Raw genomic sequence first — 14,950 nt, 5'->3', positions numbered from 1 at the left:
AGTGGGTCTGACCAGGGGTTAGGGTAGAGAGCTGAGCATACTGTTGCAGGACATGCCTGCAGTCAGCCTGCTGTTGGGCAGTGACGGTTTCTGAATAGATAACTCCATCCACTGACCCATCTTGGGGGCTGTAGGAAAGGAGGTCATGGAGAGGTTCACTCTCTTTCTCATGATCCTCATCAGTGACCAACAAAATGGACACAAAGTTTCAGGCGGTTCACATAGATCACCCTCTTGGGTGCCTGCTAGTGCCCAGGTCTCCCAAGTAGGTGACCTCATATTTTCTCTCTAGAATAGGGTAAGGGCCCCTCCATTTGTCCTGGAGGGCCCTTGATGCAACAGGCTCCAAAACCCTCAATTGTTGCCCTGGTTGGAACTCCACACGTGCAGCTCCTTGGTCGTACCACAGCCTCTGGAGCTGTTGGCTGGTCTCTAGATTTTTCAATGCCTTTTCCATCTACTCCTTGTGCTAAGGCCTAGCACATAGTCCACAACATCTTGTTTAGGTTCATGGAGAGGTCTCTCCCAACCTTCTTTTACAAATTCAAGTGGTCCCCTCACAGGATGGCCAAACAGAAGTTCAAAGGGGGAAAACCCTACTCCTTTCTGAGGCACCGCCCTGTAAGCGAAGAGCAGGCATGGCAAGAGGACATCTCATCTCCTTTTGAGTTTTTCGGGGAGCCCCATGATCATGCCTTTCAATGTCTTGTTGAATCTCTCAACAAGTCCATTGGTTTGTGGATGGTAAGGGGTAGTGAATTTGTAGTTCACTCCAAACTCATCGCAAATATGCTTCAGGTATGCAGATTTGAAGTTGGTACCTTGGCTACTACAGGAGCTGTAGTAATCCTAAGGGGAATTGCTTCAGGAAACCTAGTACCATGATCTACTACTACCAGTATGAATGTGTTTTCTGAGGCTGTGGGTGCTTCCAGTGGGCCCACTATGTCCACACCAACCCTTTCCAAGGGAACCCCAACCCCTGGTAGTGGAATTAAGGGGGCCTTTGGGTGTCCACCTGTTTTGCCACTAGCTTGACAGGCTTTTCTTACAAACGCAGCAATAGAAAACGCACAAGCATTATTGTCTAAATTGGAAAAGGAAAACGCAACTTTAAAAAAAAACACAGAAGATGCCAAAAGAATAAAACTCCAAAAAGACATAACCAACTTTGCTGAAACTAGAGTTTACCCCTATTTGGAGAAAGAATTCTACAAACAACCCCAAAACACCGTAGCACTGAGAACATACGGAGGGAGGAGTAAGAGACGTTTCCTCACATTCTCCGACGGTACATCATCCTCCGGAACATCGAGTGAAAGTGAGGGGTCGTCGACACCCAGAAATAACCAACAAAGACCATTTTACCAGCCTGCTCCTTTTTTAGACAGAGGAAGCAATCGACCACGAGGCAGGTCACGAGCCAACAGATGGTTCAACCCCCACCCAAATCAATACCAGGGGGAGATCACCACCCGGAGGAACGTATATCGGTGGTAACGAGAGAGCAAGACTGTATCTATAATTTATCGGATTACGTCTTAAACACGGATGAAATTCAAGTATTACAAAAGGGTCTATCATTCATTCCCACAGTGAAACCAGACATCATCCAAACTAAGATGGAAATAATCCAACTGTTCCGCAAAATGAGGTTAAAAATCTTTTTTTTACGAAAACGAATCAACGGCATCCCGAAATTTTTCAGGCTTGAAAAATCCCTCCACTTTCTTCCCAAGTACCAACAACATGCCTATAGAACTCATAACCTTTGAAAAAAATGTACTACGAGATCTGAACAATCTTGAGAAAAAGAAAACTTTCACTAAATGGAACCTCACAAAAGATGAGAATAAGGCATTGGAACAACTAAAAGCAAACACAAACCTTATCATAAAGCCGGCGGATAAAGGGGGTGGAATTGTCATCTGGCCCAGAGAAAAATACGAGCTAGAAGTAGAGCGCCAATTAGCCGATCCCAGATACTATCGGAAGACACAGGAAGATTGGAACAGAAAAATCACGGACAAACTTACTCCAATCATACACATTGGTGAGGAAGAAGGATGGCTATCCAAAAAAGAAGCAGAATTTCTAATAAACAAGAACCCCCGGACACCTTTAATGTATGTTCTCCCCAAGGTGCATAAAGATTCGAATAATCCACCAGGCCGCCCTATTATTTCGGGAGTTAACTCTATTCTAGAAAGACCGGCAAAATACGTGGACACCTTTTTAAAACCTTTAGTCTGCAGTATTCCTAGCTACATTAAAGATACTACGCAAGCCATCAATTTTTTGGAGGATTCCCCGTTTGAAGAGGAAAAAGAACTGTTGGTTACCCTTGATATTGTGAGTTTATACTCCAACATCCCCCAAGAAGCTGGTCTGGAAGCCATGCAAATATTCTTGGACAAACGTAGCAGGCCACACAATGTACCCACCATCTATTTAATACAACTAGCGGAAATATGCCTGAAGCACAATTTTTTCACCTTTAATGATATTCAATTTCTCCAGATCATGGGCACCGCGATGGGTTGTCCATTCGCCCCAGAGATGGCCATAATGTTTATGGCCCTCTATGAAGAGAAATGGATTTTCAACAATAACCCATACGACGGCCACATCAAAATATGGCGTCGTTACATCGATGATGTGTTTTTACTGTGGAGAGGCAATATACAACAACTTGAGAATTTCGTGACTTGGCTGAATGATAGAAATCCAAACATTCAATTCACCGTCAGTCACAGCAACGTGGAAATGAATTTCTTAGACCTCCTCATTAAACACGAAGAGGGACACATCTACACAACACCGTACACAAAAACCACTGATAGAAACACCTTTCTGCATTTCTCCAGCTTTCATCAAAGAAATTTAAGAGAGAACCTACCCTTTAGCCAGTTCTTAAGGATCAGGCGAAATTGCACCAAAAGAGAAGACTACTTCAAGAATGCAACAACATTACTAGAGAAACTGGTGGAGAGAAATTACCCAAAACAACTACTGAAAAGAGCGCTGAAGCGAGCATGGTACACGCCACGAGATGCATTGCTCACCACCAAGAAAGAGGAAAAAACCACACCACTTGTATGTGTCACCACCTTCTCAGGTCAGACCACAGAGATGCAAAAAATTATCAGGAAAAACTGGCACACAATAAGCAGTATACCATCTTTCACACAGATTCCAATATTTGCCCTGAAGAAAAATATGAGCATCAGAGAGAAGTTGGTACGAGCAAATACGACCATAAGGCAACCACAAATCAATCTACGGTCCATGCTATCACTTCCGCCCATAAAAGGACACAAAAAATGCGGCAACTGCACCTCATGCGACAGCACCATAGAAGGAACTAGATTCACGTATGGAGAAAAATACATCAAACATGAAGACTTCACAAACTGTAATACCCACAACGTGGTATACTGTATCACCTGTCCATGCCCATTGGCTTACATTGGGAAAACCACACAACCAATCAAAAATCGCATTTCCCAACATCGATCCAGGATAAAGTGTAAAGTATTGACCGCCCCCATGGTCAATCACTGCATTGAAAAAAACCATAGCCCAAAAGACCTAAAATGGACAGTCCTCCGCCACATACGAGGGACCAACATTGATGCAATCCTATCCAAAAGTGAAGCAAAAACGATTATGTTTCTGGGAACCATTGCTAACGGAATGAATGAAATGACAGAATTAACGCACATCACCTAGAAGGATAATACCATAAGCTTCCTCTCAGAGAAGCGGAGTTGGAGGTCCACCTCAGACACCCCGTACCTTCCCCGAACAAAAAGAATAAAAAGACGATAGTGACAACCTTTTTTAATGAAAACTTCAAAGATAAATCAAGAAGTGTACAGAACGGCGAAAATGCGAACCAAAAACTAAATAAATGGATATTAACAAACAACAAACAAGACACCCTGCGCAGGGCGCCCTTGGAACAGCCACAAAGAAGAGTCAATTTCATAAGCAAACTCGAAGGTCCACAGCAGAACATCTCTACTGCATGGCAAACAACTTTATTGAGAAACCAAGCAACTGGTGGGTAGCAAAGAAGCCACTTTAATGTACACCACATTAGACAGCAAGGAACATCGAAACCAATCCCACACCAGTAGAACCCCTACACAGGACACCGTGACAAAAACGATAGCGAGGATAATTCGCATTTGTCAATAAAATACACGAAGAAAAAAGCAGCCGTACAACCAGGAACAAAGCGTTGCCATAACAACGCAACGCGAACGCGGTGACGTCATGGCAACCATAAACGCTTCCTATCAACACCAACTTCCGAGAAAGGAAGCGCTCGAACAACGAAGGACAGAGACGAAGAGTACAGAGGAGAAGAAACAACCCTGACGGACACAGAACCAAACCGGTATGAACGATACTTGCAACAATTTAACTCGGGGTCTCCTAAATAACTTGCACGGATGCATGGAATATCACGTGTGCTCAATAGTCCCGCGAAGCACCAAACTAGGTCACTTTGAAACTAAACACGGTAGCTCAGCTCAACACGGTCTCTCGTTTCAAACAAAGTCCCGTTGAATCACCGAATGCATGCCGATCACAACTGGACAGAAAAACTCGCCGCATACATTGCCACAACAAAGGGCAACGGGCCCGTCTTGTAAATGCCGCATTAGAGCACCAACTGGTGTCCACAGACCCACGCATGAGACATCACAAACGGGGTATTTAGCCACTAAAATCAGTCTGCATATAAACGCTTAACTCAGTTTTTTCAAATCATTTTTTATCCAATAGATCCATAAAGAAGCCAGTAAATATTTAAAAGACCTACACAGCACAACTCGAAAAGGAAAGGGAAGGTACGTGAAGCCACACTTAAAGGAAAATGCAAAGTTATAATTTCATTAAACATGGAATATATAGCGTCAGAAAGCTGACAGTGACATAGAAATATTTCCCTTGTACTTCACAGGTAAAAGATAGCGCAAGCAACTCTTATCTGACAGCACGTAAGTTCCATTTTTAAACTAGCCTTTTAATAAAACAATTAAGTGAATGCTCAGAAAATTAACAGAGTACACTTAAAAGCCACTTAATATCACATTCATTTATGACAAAAAATATATCATTGATTTTTTCAGAAAAAGATGTCCCATGGAATAATAACCAAGCCCTGATGAAGACCTTAGAAAGGCAATAAAAAGGTCCATAGCAGGAAAGGTCGAAACGCGTCGGCTAACAGAATATGAGAATATATTGGGGATAAAACCACACAATAACGCCCCGTGAAGAGCCAAACCTAAATATCTAGTCAACGCTCTCTAGCATCAATTTGGGAAAATATATTTTTCTCTAATTACATTCTAGGACCAAACAAATCATACAACGTGGAGGCAATAATGACTTTATATGCCACTCTATCTAACAAAGAGGATATCTGAGTACTGTTTTGATTTATGTATCAATTTTTCACATTTATGTATGTCGTTATAATGTTTTGTTGGAAAAATGAAAATTATTTCATTGTCACACTGAGAAATTTATATTTGTGATATATATGTGTTTTGTTGTCACATTGTATTGTTGAAAAAGTGAATATTTGGAGATTTATGATCGTCACATTGAGAAAGTGTTCACCAAGTTAACTAAATATATGAAATTATATTCAACTCGCAGTCAATAAATAGATCTGCTGAGATCAAAGTGATACTGTGATCCATGGTGTCAGAGGTATTTGCTGCTATAAAAGTATTACCCAGATTCCGGCCTCTGAAAACCTCATTGAATCCCCCCTCTTATTATATACTTACTAGCTTGACAGGTGACACAGGAGCTGACAAACTCCTTCACTTTCTGGCACATCTGAGGCCAGTAGAAAAGGCTAACAAGTCTTTCCCAAGTCTTGGTCTAGCCCAAGTGCCCAGCTAGGGTGTAAGAACTCCCTATACAGTTGAGGCACTACCACCCTCCTAGTGGCACCAGTGTTGTTTCAGGCCAGCAACCCCCGTCCATTCTCATGTCACCATAGCCATGGCATGGTTAGTAGTGACACTGTCAGCATTGGTAACTGGATAGGTTTTTCCAGTCAGGTAATGCTCTGGGGAGACCATTGTATCTCTCACCATAGTGACATTGGCACCTGTACCCGTCAGGGCTTCTATCCTGGTCCATTTCACTAAGGGATATTGTAAGTGCTTTTTTAGATTAGGGTAGGCAGACAGCCAAAGTGGCTAACCCTCCCTCCCCTACAGGGACTAGAACAGCCTTAGTGTGAACCCTGATTTGCTCTGGCACACTGTTGATCCCATCTGGAGATTTGCCAAACCAGTACTAACTGAAGGGGCACTAGGGACATTCTTTTTGTGACAGCCAGCATATCCAGTAGGGTGTCCAACCTTCTTACAGTCACGACACCAGGCCTTTAAGGGATCATTGTTTTCCCCTTATATCCACCAGTGGACTAAGTAGACTCGTGGGACCCACACTCCTGAACAGGTTTCTGGGGGCCTTTAGAAGACTCTTGGTTTTATCTTTGGGGGGATCACCCCCATTTCCCTGGAGAGGTTTTGTAACCCCTTTCTTTTGGTCACCCCCAGTGGAATCTTTGGTCACCCTTGTCTTGACCCAGTGGTCTGCCTTCTTTCTCAGTTCTTGGGGAGAAATTGGACTTAGGTCTACCAGATACAGATGCAACATTTCGTTTGCCCGATGGGAACCAGTGGTTGACTTGAAAAACTTTAGTCAGCATTTGTAACGATTCAACCTCATTGTTGCCCGATTAACCGACATGAGAAGTTCGATTTGGAAGTCATTCATGGGCACACTCAAATCTATATTGTCTCTGCGGATGGGAATCCAAGTTGACTTTTCTGTAGATTTAACTGTTGTTTGGTGTAATTTTCTTTTTTTTGTGCTTTCAGATATTTTTGTCAAATTCTCAGTTGCCTCAGCTCAAACCACCAGAACTTTCCTCCTGGGGACCGCTGAGATAGTGAACATAGTAAAAGGATGGGGACTAAGAGTATGCGAAGCTACGAAGTTGCCAGAATCGCAACTTTGCTGTATCTTTTAAACTTAGCGAGCTTCAAAATTGTAAAGGTCACACATATTTTAGAAATAAATGGAAAGGGGCAGCAAGAAACATTAGTCCTTACTCAGTGGATAGACTGCCGCCACTTGGCAGCCATCCCCACACACTACTTTCAGCTCCGTCTCATCTACTTCAAACTCCAGAGCCCACAATCATATCTCATATCCATAGGGCTTCTTTACACTCCACTTAACCTCCAGCTTTTACCTGCCCTCCCATTTGCACCATCTCTGGCAGTCCTCAATCCTGCCCCAGAGACCTAGAAATCCAAGTGAATGAAAGAAATGCATTTGGTGAGGAAATTATTTGTTTTAGCTTAGCTGGAAAGTGGGTATTTATTTTGCTAACCTTTTGCTGACTAAGGGCCTTTTTATGAGTTTGGCGGTGCAGTAGTGGGACCGCGTTGCTCCCGCACGCCAAACCTGTGTGCGCACAGGTTGCGACAGTGGCGGGTGATTTATCATGTAGTTTTCACCCATCAGTAGGAACTGCACGTTTTGGGGCAACATAAACGTAGGATGGTGCCAGACTGATTCCATGCACCTTCACAGCATATGCTGTCCCTTGGAACAGCTAGCTCGTTGTGCAATTATCCCCCCAAAACTAGACAGGGGCGAACAGTTCTGGTTATCACTGAACATGACAATCCGTTCCCTCAGGAACCATGGTGAGACTTCCAACTTTTCGGTCAGTCGCTCGTGCTCTCTTTCGCTCCGTGAAATGTACAAAGAACACAAAGAGGGGCGTGTTCAATATTTATTGAACCATACTGATTTTTGCATAGAATATATGGGCTGCAATGATTAATAGACAGAAGCAGACAGCAGTTATACTGAATGTCAGAACAGTAAACAAAATGAATAGCTTGACCATTTCGTTGACACAACTTATATATGCATACATATACAATAGTACAACTATATGGCGCACCACTACAATACAAAACCCTAAACTGCATTTCTAGGGTGCAGATTATGTTTTGCCAAGAAGCCCTCTCCTGGATGATCTAACCCCATCACCTGATGGGTAAGAGTGTAAGACCCCATATTGGTCACAAACTGCTAGGTGAAAGCTTTGGCATGCAGGGACCCCTCAAAATAAGTAGACGTGTCTCCTCTAATTAAGGTAAGTAACAAAAGGTTACATAAAGAAAATGGTATCCTTGCCTCGGGCTGAGATTGTGATCGGTCCGATATTGTTTGTATTTCACAGAGAGCTGCGTTGCCACATGGACGTAATAATAAACACATTTGTGTTATGCACGTGAGGGCCATGTCCCTAATGTCAAGGCAGTGTGATAGTGTGCTCACAAAGTGTTTCCAAGAAAGTAGTTCAAGCGTCATAAATACAAATGTGTGAAAAAGGTTGATGTGGCAAAGAGAAGGCAACCTTAGGAAAGGACCATGTGCATGTAGAAATTGCACTAATTCCTACGGGGCCTAACTCGGGCACATGACAGGTTCTTTGGTGGTCCCATGGCAGTGCCTATAAAAAAAGGCACTGCAATGAGAATGATAAAGCAAGTTCCTGCAGTGCATGGACAGTCAAGTCAAGTCCATGCCCTTCAGAAACTGGAGGTGCATGCAGACGTAGGCACACCATTTGCTCCCTTACATGCATCCCATCGTGTAGAGGCAACTTACAGGGCCCCCTTTGTTTCCTCTCCGCCACAGTTTTCATGGCAGAGAGGAAACTTTTAATATTCTTGGCAGGGTCACAGTGGCCTCCCCAAGCTTATTGTGGCCTCAAGACTGCACCAACACTGCCAGGGATCGCGGATCCCTGGCAGCAGCAGCGGGCCCATGGTGGGCGGACCACCCTACTTTTTATAGGGTGTCGGACCACCGGTTCAGAGGTAGCCACACCGCCACTGTGAATTTGGCTATTCATCGGGCCACCAAACTCAAACTAAAGCCCTTATTGTTTTTGTGGACATTACCCTGTGTTTTTCTTGTGGTAAATAATTTCTTGTCTGTTTTTCAGTTCAGGCAGGATGCATTGGTAAACATCTGTGAGCAATGGCTGGAACTGAACCTCGTCCCTAATCTTGGATCTCAGATCTACCTACGACAGTTGCCACAAGAGGTCTTGCAGAAGACACTAAAATCTCCAAGGTCATATGCTCTATCCCTTTACTTCTCTATACAGGACACTGCATTACTCAAGCTATTATCCATTGTGCAGTATGTGTGTTGTGAAAGATTCTTCTGGCTCCATTCTTTCACATGCCCTTGCCATAGCAGCACATTACCTGGGTTTCATTACTTTGCTTACCTTATGAATGTCTTACTCAAAATGCATTAATTGAGTTGATAAGTACATAGTAGAGAATTATTTGAGCTCCATTTTCTTCATTTTCCCGGTACATGGCAGTACATTTTCCATACTGGGAAGTTTATAGCTATTCCAAAACTAGTATATCTCCAGCTGCACGCTGGACCATGGAACACGCTTTTTAAAAGAGAAATCTCTTTCTCTTTACTTTTTTTTATTTTAGAAATCATATCTATAAACACTTACAATTAATATGACAAAATAACATATTTTTAAAAAAATTATTAGGATAAAAAATACTAGGAGTAACCCTCAGAAATGATTGAAGACATTGAGAGCCTCACTGGTTATGTGCTTGCTTTACTTTCTGCCACCCAGTGCTTTATCCACAAGACACACATTGCTAAGGGTCTCTGCATGGATAATTTCACTAACAATGCATAGATGCTAAGGACCTGAGAATAATTCATAGACAGCAGCTGGTTCTGACGTGGTGTTGCAACCTCTGGGAAATGTTAGTACTCTCCACGTCGAAGGCATTATCATACCTTGTCTGAGACCAAAATATGTCACCCTAGACCAAGATCTGGAGGGTGGTCTCATTCCAGAAGCATAAGCCACTCAGGCCTCGGAACTCGTAAAGATCTGGCAAGGTGATATCACAGTACAAGTTAAATAGGATTTATCTGCTAAACACAGTAGTTGTCTACATTGCAGAAATATAGTCCGTAAGCTAAGTAACTTAAACAGCCTTATATTTCATGCACAACCATAATGTCAATGCTAGTCGATTCTAGAAGCTAAACTCTTTATCCATTATTTTAAGTACTTTAATGTCGGATTAAAAACGTATAATGTGACTGTTCTGGCCAATGGAAACTCACAGCAGAACATAATTGCAGCTCAGCAATTTATAACCTCAAACCTACCTGATAATGTAGATAGCTCCCTTTCCCACATCGAAAGGCAAAATGGGGATGCAATTAACATCCAGAACATCAAGAACACTGCCCCTTGAAAACTGGTATATTTGGAAAATGTGAGGCAAACAACTGTACTCTCTGTGGCAGAGATACATCTTCCAACAAATGCAGATAATATCGGGGACCTTATGTTCTCTGTGAACCACAAAGACAGACTGGGGAAAACGAGGAACAAAAACAAACTATAGTACAACCAATTGTTTCCTATCTCCAATCAAAGATCAGCTTCGCAAGAGCCCTTTAATAATCGGGAGATCCAGAGAGAAGGGTCCTTGATTGAATCTAATGATCACATGGATTCAACTGCACTGGGTCAAACTAAGGAACATGACAAAACGTCACAGGGAAAACCATCACAGGAAAAACCATTACAGGGAAAAAATATCACAAGAAATCATAACTCAGGAAGCTGCCAATTCTTCAAGTATACAGCTACCCATTAATTCCGTATTACCAGTGAAAGCATCTCAAATCGATTTTAATTCTACGTTCAACAGCAAAGACGCAACAGAAAGGGCAAGTAGTAATACATCAGACATCTTCGATATACATGCCCTTATATACCCTACAAGTTCGAAGTGTACCTAAATAGCCCAATGCAGCGAGGAAACTAAAACCAGGGTTGGGGCTAATCATTGTGGATTACTTTAATGAAGCCACTTGAGAAAAACTTAGACAAAGACCAGATCAACAATCCCCCCCTGGTGGGAAGAAGCGCTGGGAGCCCCTCTGGAGATCGCAATAAAATTGGGCTTCCAGCTGGTCCAATTGCGCATTTTGCATCGATCGTATTATTCCCAAACCACACTTCACGCTATAGGTAGAACTCCAACAGTGACCTGCCTGCGGGGCTGTGGGGAGGAGGGAACTTTCATGCATATTATTTGGACCTGCCCTCGAATAAGGCCCTACTGGTCCACCATTAGAGAAATGATGCACTCAACTACAGGATACCAAATGCCGGACACAATCAAATGTTGTATACTAAATGTTTGGGGCGACACACCACCTCCTCAACATAGTCAAATATGGCTTTCCATCGGCCTGAGCGTGGCGAAGAGGAACATTGCTCAGAAGTGGGGGGCGTCGAACCTACCACAGTCACAGGGTTGGCGCAATGACATGGATTGATGCATGCTCACTGAAAAACAATATACTAGAGCAGGGGTTGTCACAAGAAATGGGACAGGGTATGGTCTGCCTGGAGAGGGGGTAGGAGTGATCGAGGTGAGGATACTTCAGGAGATGACTGACATGAAAACCTGGGGGGAGTGGTATTGACAATTACTCTTTCCTGCTGACACTCTACCTGCCACATGCTTTGGAACTAATTTATATTTATATTATTGTGATAATTGCCTTTTGAGACATAACGTTGTTTTCTTTGTTTGTATTTGTTTTCTTTTCCTAAAACTGAATAAAAATCCACCCCTGAGAACACTACTAAGAAGCTGCTATTGGCACCGAAGTACAAAACAATAGGGTCTTGCGATATTCTTAATCATTGTAATCTGGATAAGCTTCTAAAGAGTATAAAGTCACCTGATCACTTAAGTTCACCGGAAATTATTTCAATAGAGTTATCACCCCAGGGCAACCAGCAATCCGAACTGAGTCTGATTACGTGGTTCTCAAGCAAAGTAACGGATCTGGTGTTCTCTGAAAATGGTACCTTTAAAGAATGGGGGATAAAAGTTTCAAGATACCACTCTGATTCTTATACGCGTATCGTAACGCAGAAGGCCAGCAGGCTGTGCAGGACACCTCACATAGGAAGACGCAAGTTAATTCGACTCATTCAATCCTCTGTAATCTAATCGGAAGAACCATAACCGCAGCAAAAAATACAACAAAGGACATAAATGTAGATATGTTTAGGTCTCAAAAATACCATCACAGACAGATGATTGGAGCTGGCTCCCAGGGGCCTTGATCAACAGGGAACGCTATTGAATGAATCCCGACGTTTCGAACCCTGCTACCTTACCTAAATAAAAAATGTGACCTTGGAATATTGAAGGCATACCGAGCAAAATAAATGATCCGAAAGTTAGGGATTATCTGGAAACACATTGAATGCTACAAGAAAAATGGGTTCAAGCCTACACCCCATTATTTGGATTTATGAATTTATGAAGCCCGCCTATACATCGAAGGAAATGGTTTGCCCTAGGGCCGGTTTAGCAATGTATAGAAGTACTGACTTAAATATCACTTGCTTGCATATAAAATCTGAAGAACCATATCTCCCCGCTGCTAATATAGTACTGGAGGGGAACCAGCGTACCGTCTCTCTGATAATCATCAACACCTATACACCCGACGCAGTTGCCTTTGTCAGCTCTTTTATAATCGACTTAAAACAGACATACAGCGAGTCCCATATCACGTTGCCAGGGGTCTTTAATATGAATCGGTTTAGTAATCCATTTATCGACAAAAGGCTGATAAGGATCTACCATGGAATATACCCCTAAAAGGAATTCCTGTCTCAAAACTATCCGAAGCTCGGTTTAGAATAGTTACTGGAAGAACAATGGAGGATAAACCGCCGGCTTGGACAGACATTTCAGCCAGTTAGTCAGCCTTTCTCTTCGGAGTTCCATCAGGTGATTTGAGATAATCCCTCGTCCCGAAAGGGACTATTATCCACTGCTGATTGAACTATCTCTTGCAACACCTCTATTGTTGGCGTCAAACTGCTTACTAGCCCTCGTCCAAAGTGAGAACTACAAGAGGTTAAATTGGAACCATCATTCAATTTAAGGGATTGTAAAGCAATGTAGGATTCAGATAACATATTAGATAACAGATGGTGTAAATCCTCTGTATGGCTCGGCATAGTTTGCAAAAGAGCTTATGTCTGAATTTGCAAAGAATAAATCTAATAAGAACTGGAGGTTTGGTGCAAAGGGCCCTCAAAAACCTTGGCAAACAACCAAGGCATTGTGCTTAAGGAAAAGCAATGTTAATCGGACATTGAGGAGGCTTTGGAAAAACCCGCTGAATGAACAACTTGCCCACACCCTAAGATCTGCTACAAGGAAATATAAAAACAAGATCTTTGGCTCACAAAGAAGCGGTACGAAGGTCTGTTTTGGACAAACCTCCTTCATGGAAACAAAGCCTAAAACTCCAATAAATTTTGGAAAACGGTAAAGCAGATCTAAAGAGGGCCACTAGTAGCTAATAACACAAATATTGCTGAATCGACATGGGTTGAATACTTACATTTATCAGGATAACAGGGTTGTGATAGAGGGCCCGGGTCCTCTGAAAACCTCTAATTCCACATCATCCATGTCTACCCCGATTGATTACAGTTTTTCAGGGGAGCTGAATAAACTGTCCGAAATTATTATTAGCAAAGTAACCAAGCCTTTGTCTTATCATCCTTGGCAAATCAGTGATATGATTTTGCAAAGTCGCAATGACGGCGCACCCGTCTTAAATGGATTGCTGCAAGTATTGTTCCAAGTTAGCATAGACATTTGGTCCACAAAACTGGCCTTGTTGTATAATTAGGCCCTCAGGAATGATGCAATTCCAGATTCTCAACAAGGTGCAGTTGTGCACCCCACCTATAAAGAACGCGATAAATCCTCTCCAGCCAAATACCGGTTAATTACTATTTTAAATAATGACACCAAAATGTTTGCATTGCTCCTGTCGAAAGATGTGGACGAATGGGCTAAAAGCAGAAGAACGTTGCCCTTAAACCAAACAGGTTTTAATAAAAGTACTGGAACTACTACCCAACCTATTAGTACTGCCATTAATCATTGATAATTACATGGCGTCTAATTCCTCCTGATTTGCCTGCTTTGTAGATTTTAAATCTGCACTGACAGAGTTCCTAGGAACATACTATGAGATAAACTGAACTCTTGGAGTATTCCTGCAACCTTGTACAAAGCGATCCAACTTACACCACAAAACCTGGATCCGAGAGAAGAAGATCGGCAATGGCCAGAGGATTTTGTGCCGTATTCCAACTTCCATGAGGTGGAAGCAGGTGTGTGTGCTCCCGCCACTACTGTTCAATTTATTCATCCCTGACATTTCTAATTGGCTGGAGCTTGTAAACTCACACCCCTCCAAGTTGGGTGGAAATCCGCTTTCCAACATGATGTACACGAACATTGTGGTTCTCATCAGTGAGACACAAGTTTTTCTGTAGTGGTTGATTGACAAATTGTGATTATTCACTACCAAACAAAATGGATGTAAATACCAGTAAAACAGAAACATTGGTAATCAGCAAAAAAATCAAGAAGCAGGTTCCTTATTTTTAAACAGCACGCATATTGAAAGGACCAGGGAATACAAATATTTGGGATTTATCATCGACGCTTAAGGATCATTTCATGTGCCTAAGCAGTACATCCAAGCGAAGGCCAAAGAGTTATTATCAGGTTTTTCAGGCTTTATAAAACTCTGAAGTTCTCACTATTAGATCCAATGGTGAAAGTAGTTAAGGCAAAGCTTCTACCAACAATCAACCATGGAAATGAAGCTCTGCGCGGAAGAGATGCTCCCTTTTTAGGTCGAGCCTAGCGGCTGCACGCATGCGCTGATTGCTCTTCGAGACTGCTGTAAT

The 14,950-nt window shown here is 42.5% G+C and overlaps 1 protein-coding gene across 1 annotated transcript in view; it reads left to right on the top strand.

Moving 5' to 3' along the window:
- The window catches only part of BTBD16 (BTB domain containing 16), a 654,256-nt gene that overhangs the window by 375,962 nt on the left and 263,344 nt on the right, over positions 1-14,950 (top strand). The window contains exon 10 of the mRNA XM_085614582.1: positions 9,077-9,207. Coding sequence (XP_085470708.1) covers positions 9,077-9,207 — 131 coding nt within the window. The remainder of the gene's footprint in view (positions 1-9,076; positions 9,208-14,950) is intronic.

The sequence above is a fragment of the Triturus cristatus genome, chromosome 1_2, assembly GCF_964204655.1.
Source record: "Triturus cristatus chromosome 1_2, aTriCri1.1, whole genome shotgun sequence".
In the NCBI taxonomy this organism is placed as follows: domain Eukaryota; kingdom Metazoa; phylum Chordata; class Amphibia; order Caudata; family Salamandridae; genus Triturus; species Triturus cristatus.
This window is presented reverse-complemented; position numbering and strand designations above follow the sequence as displayed.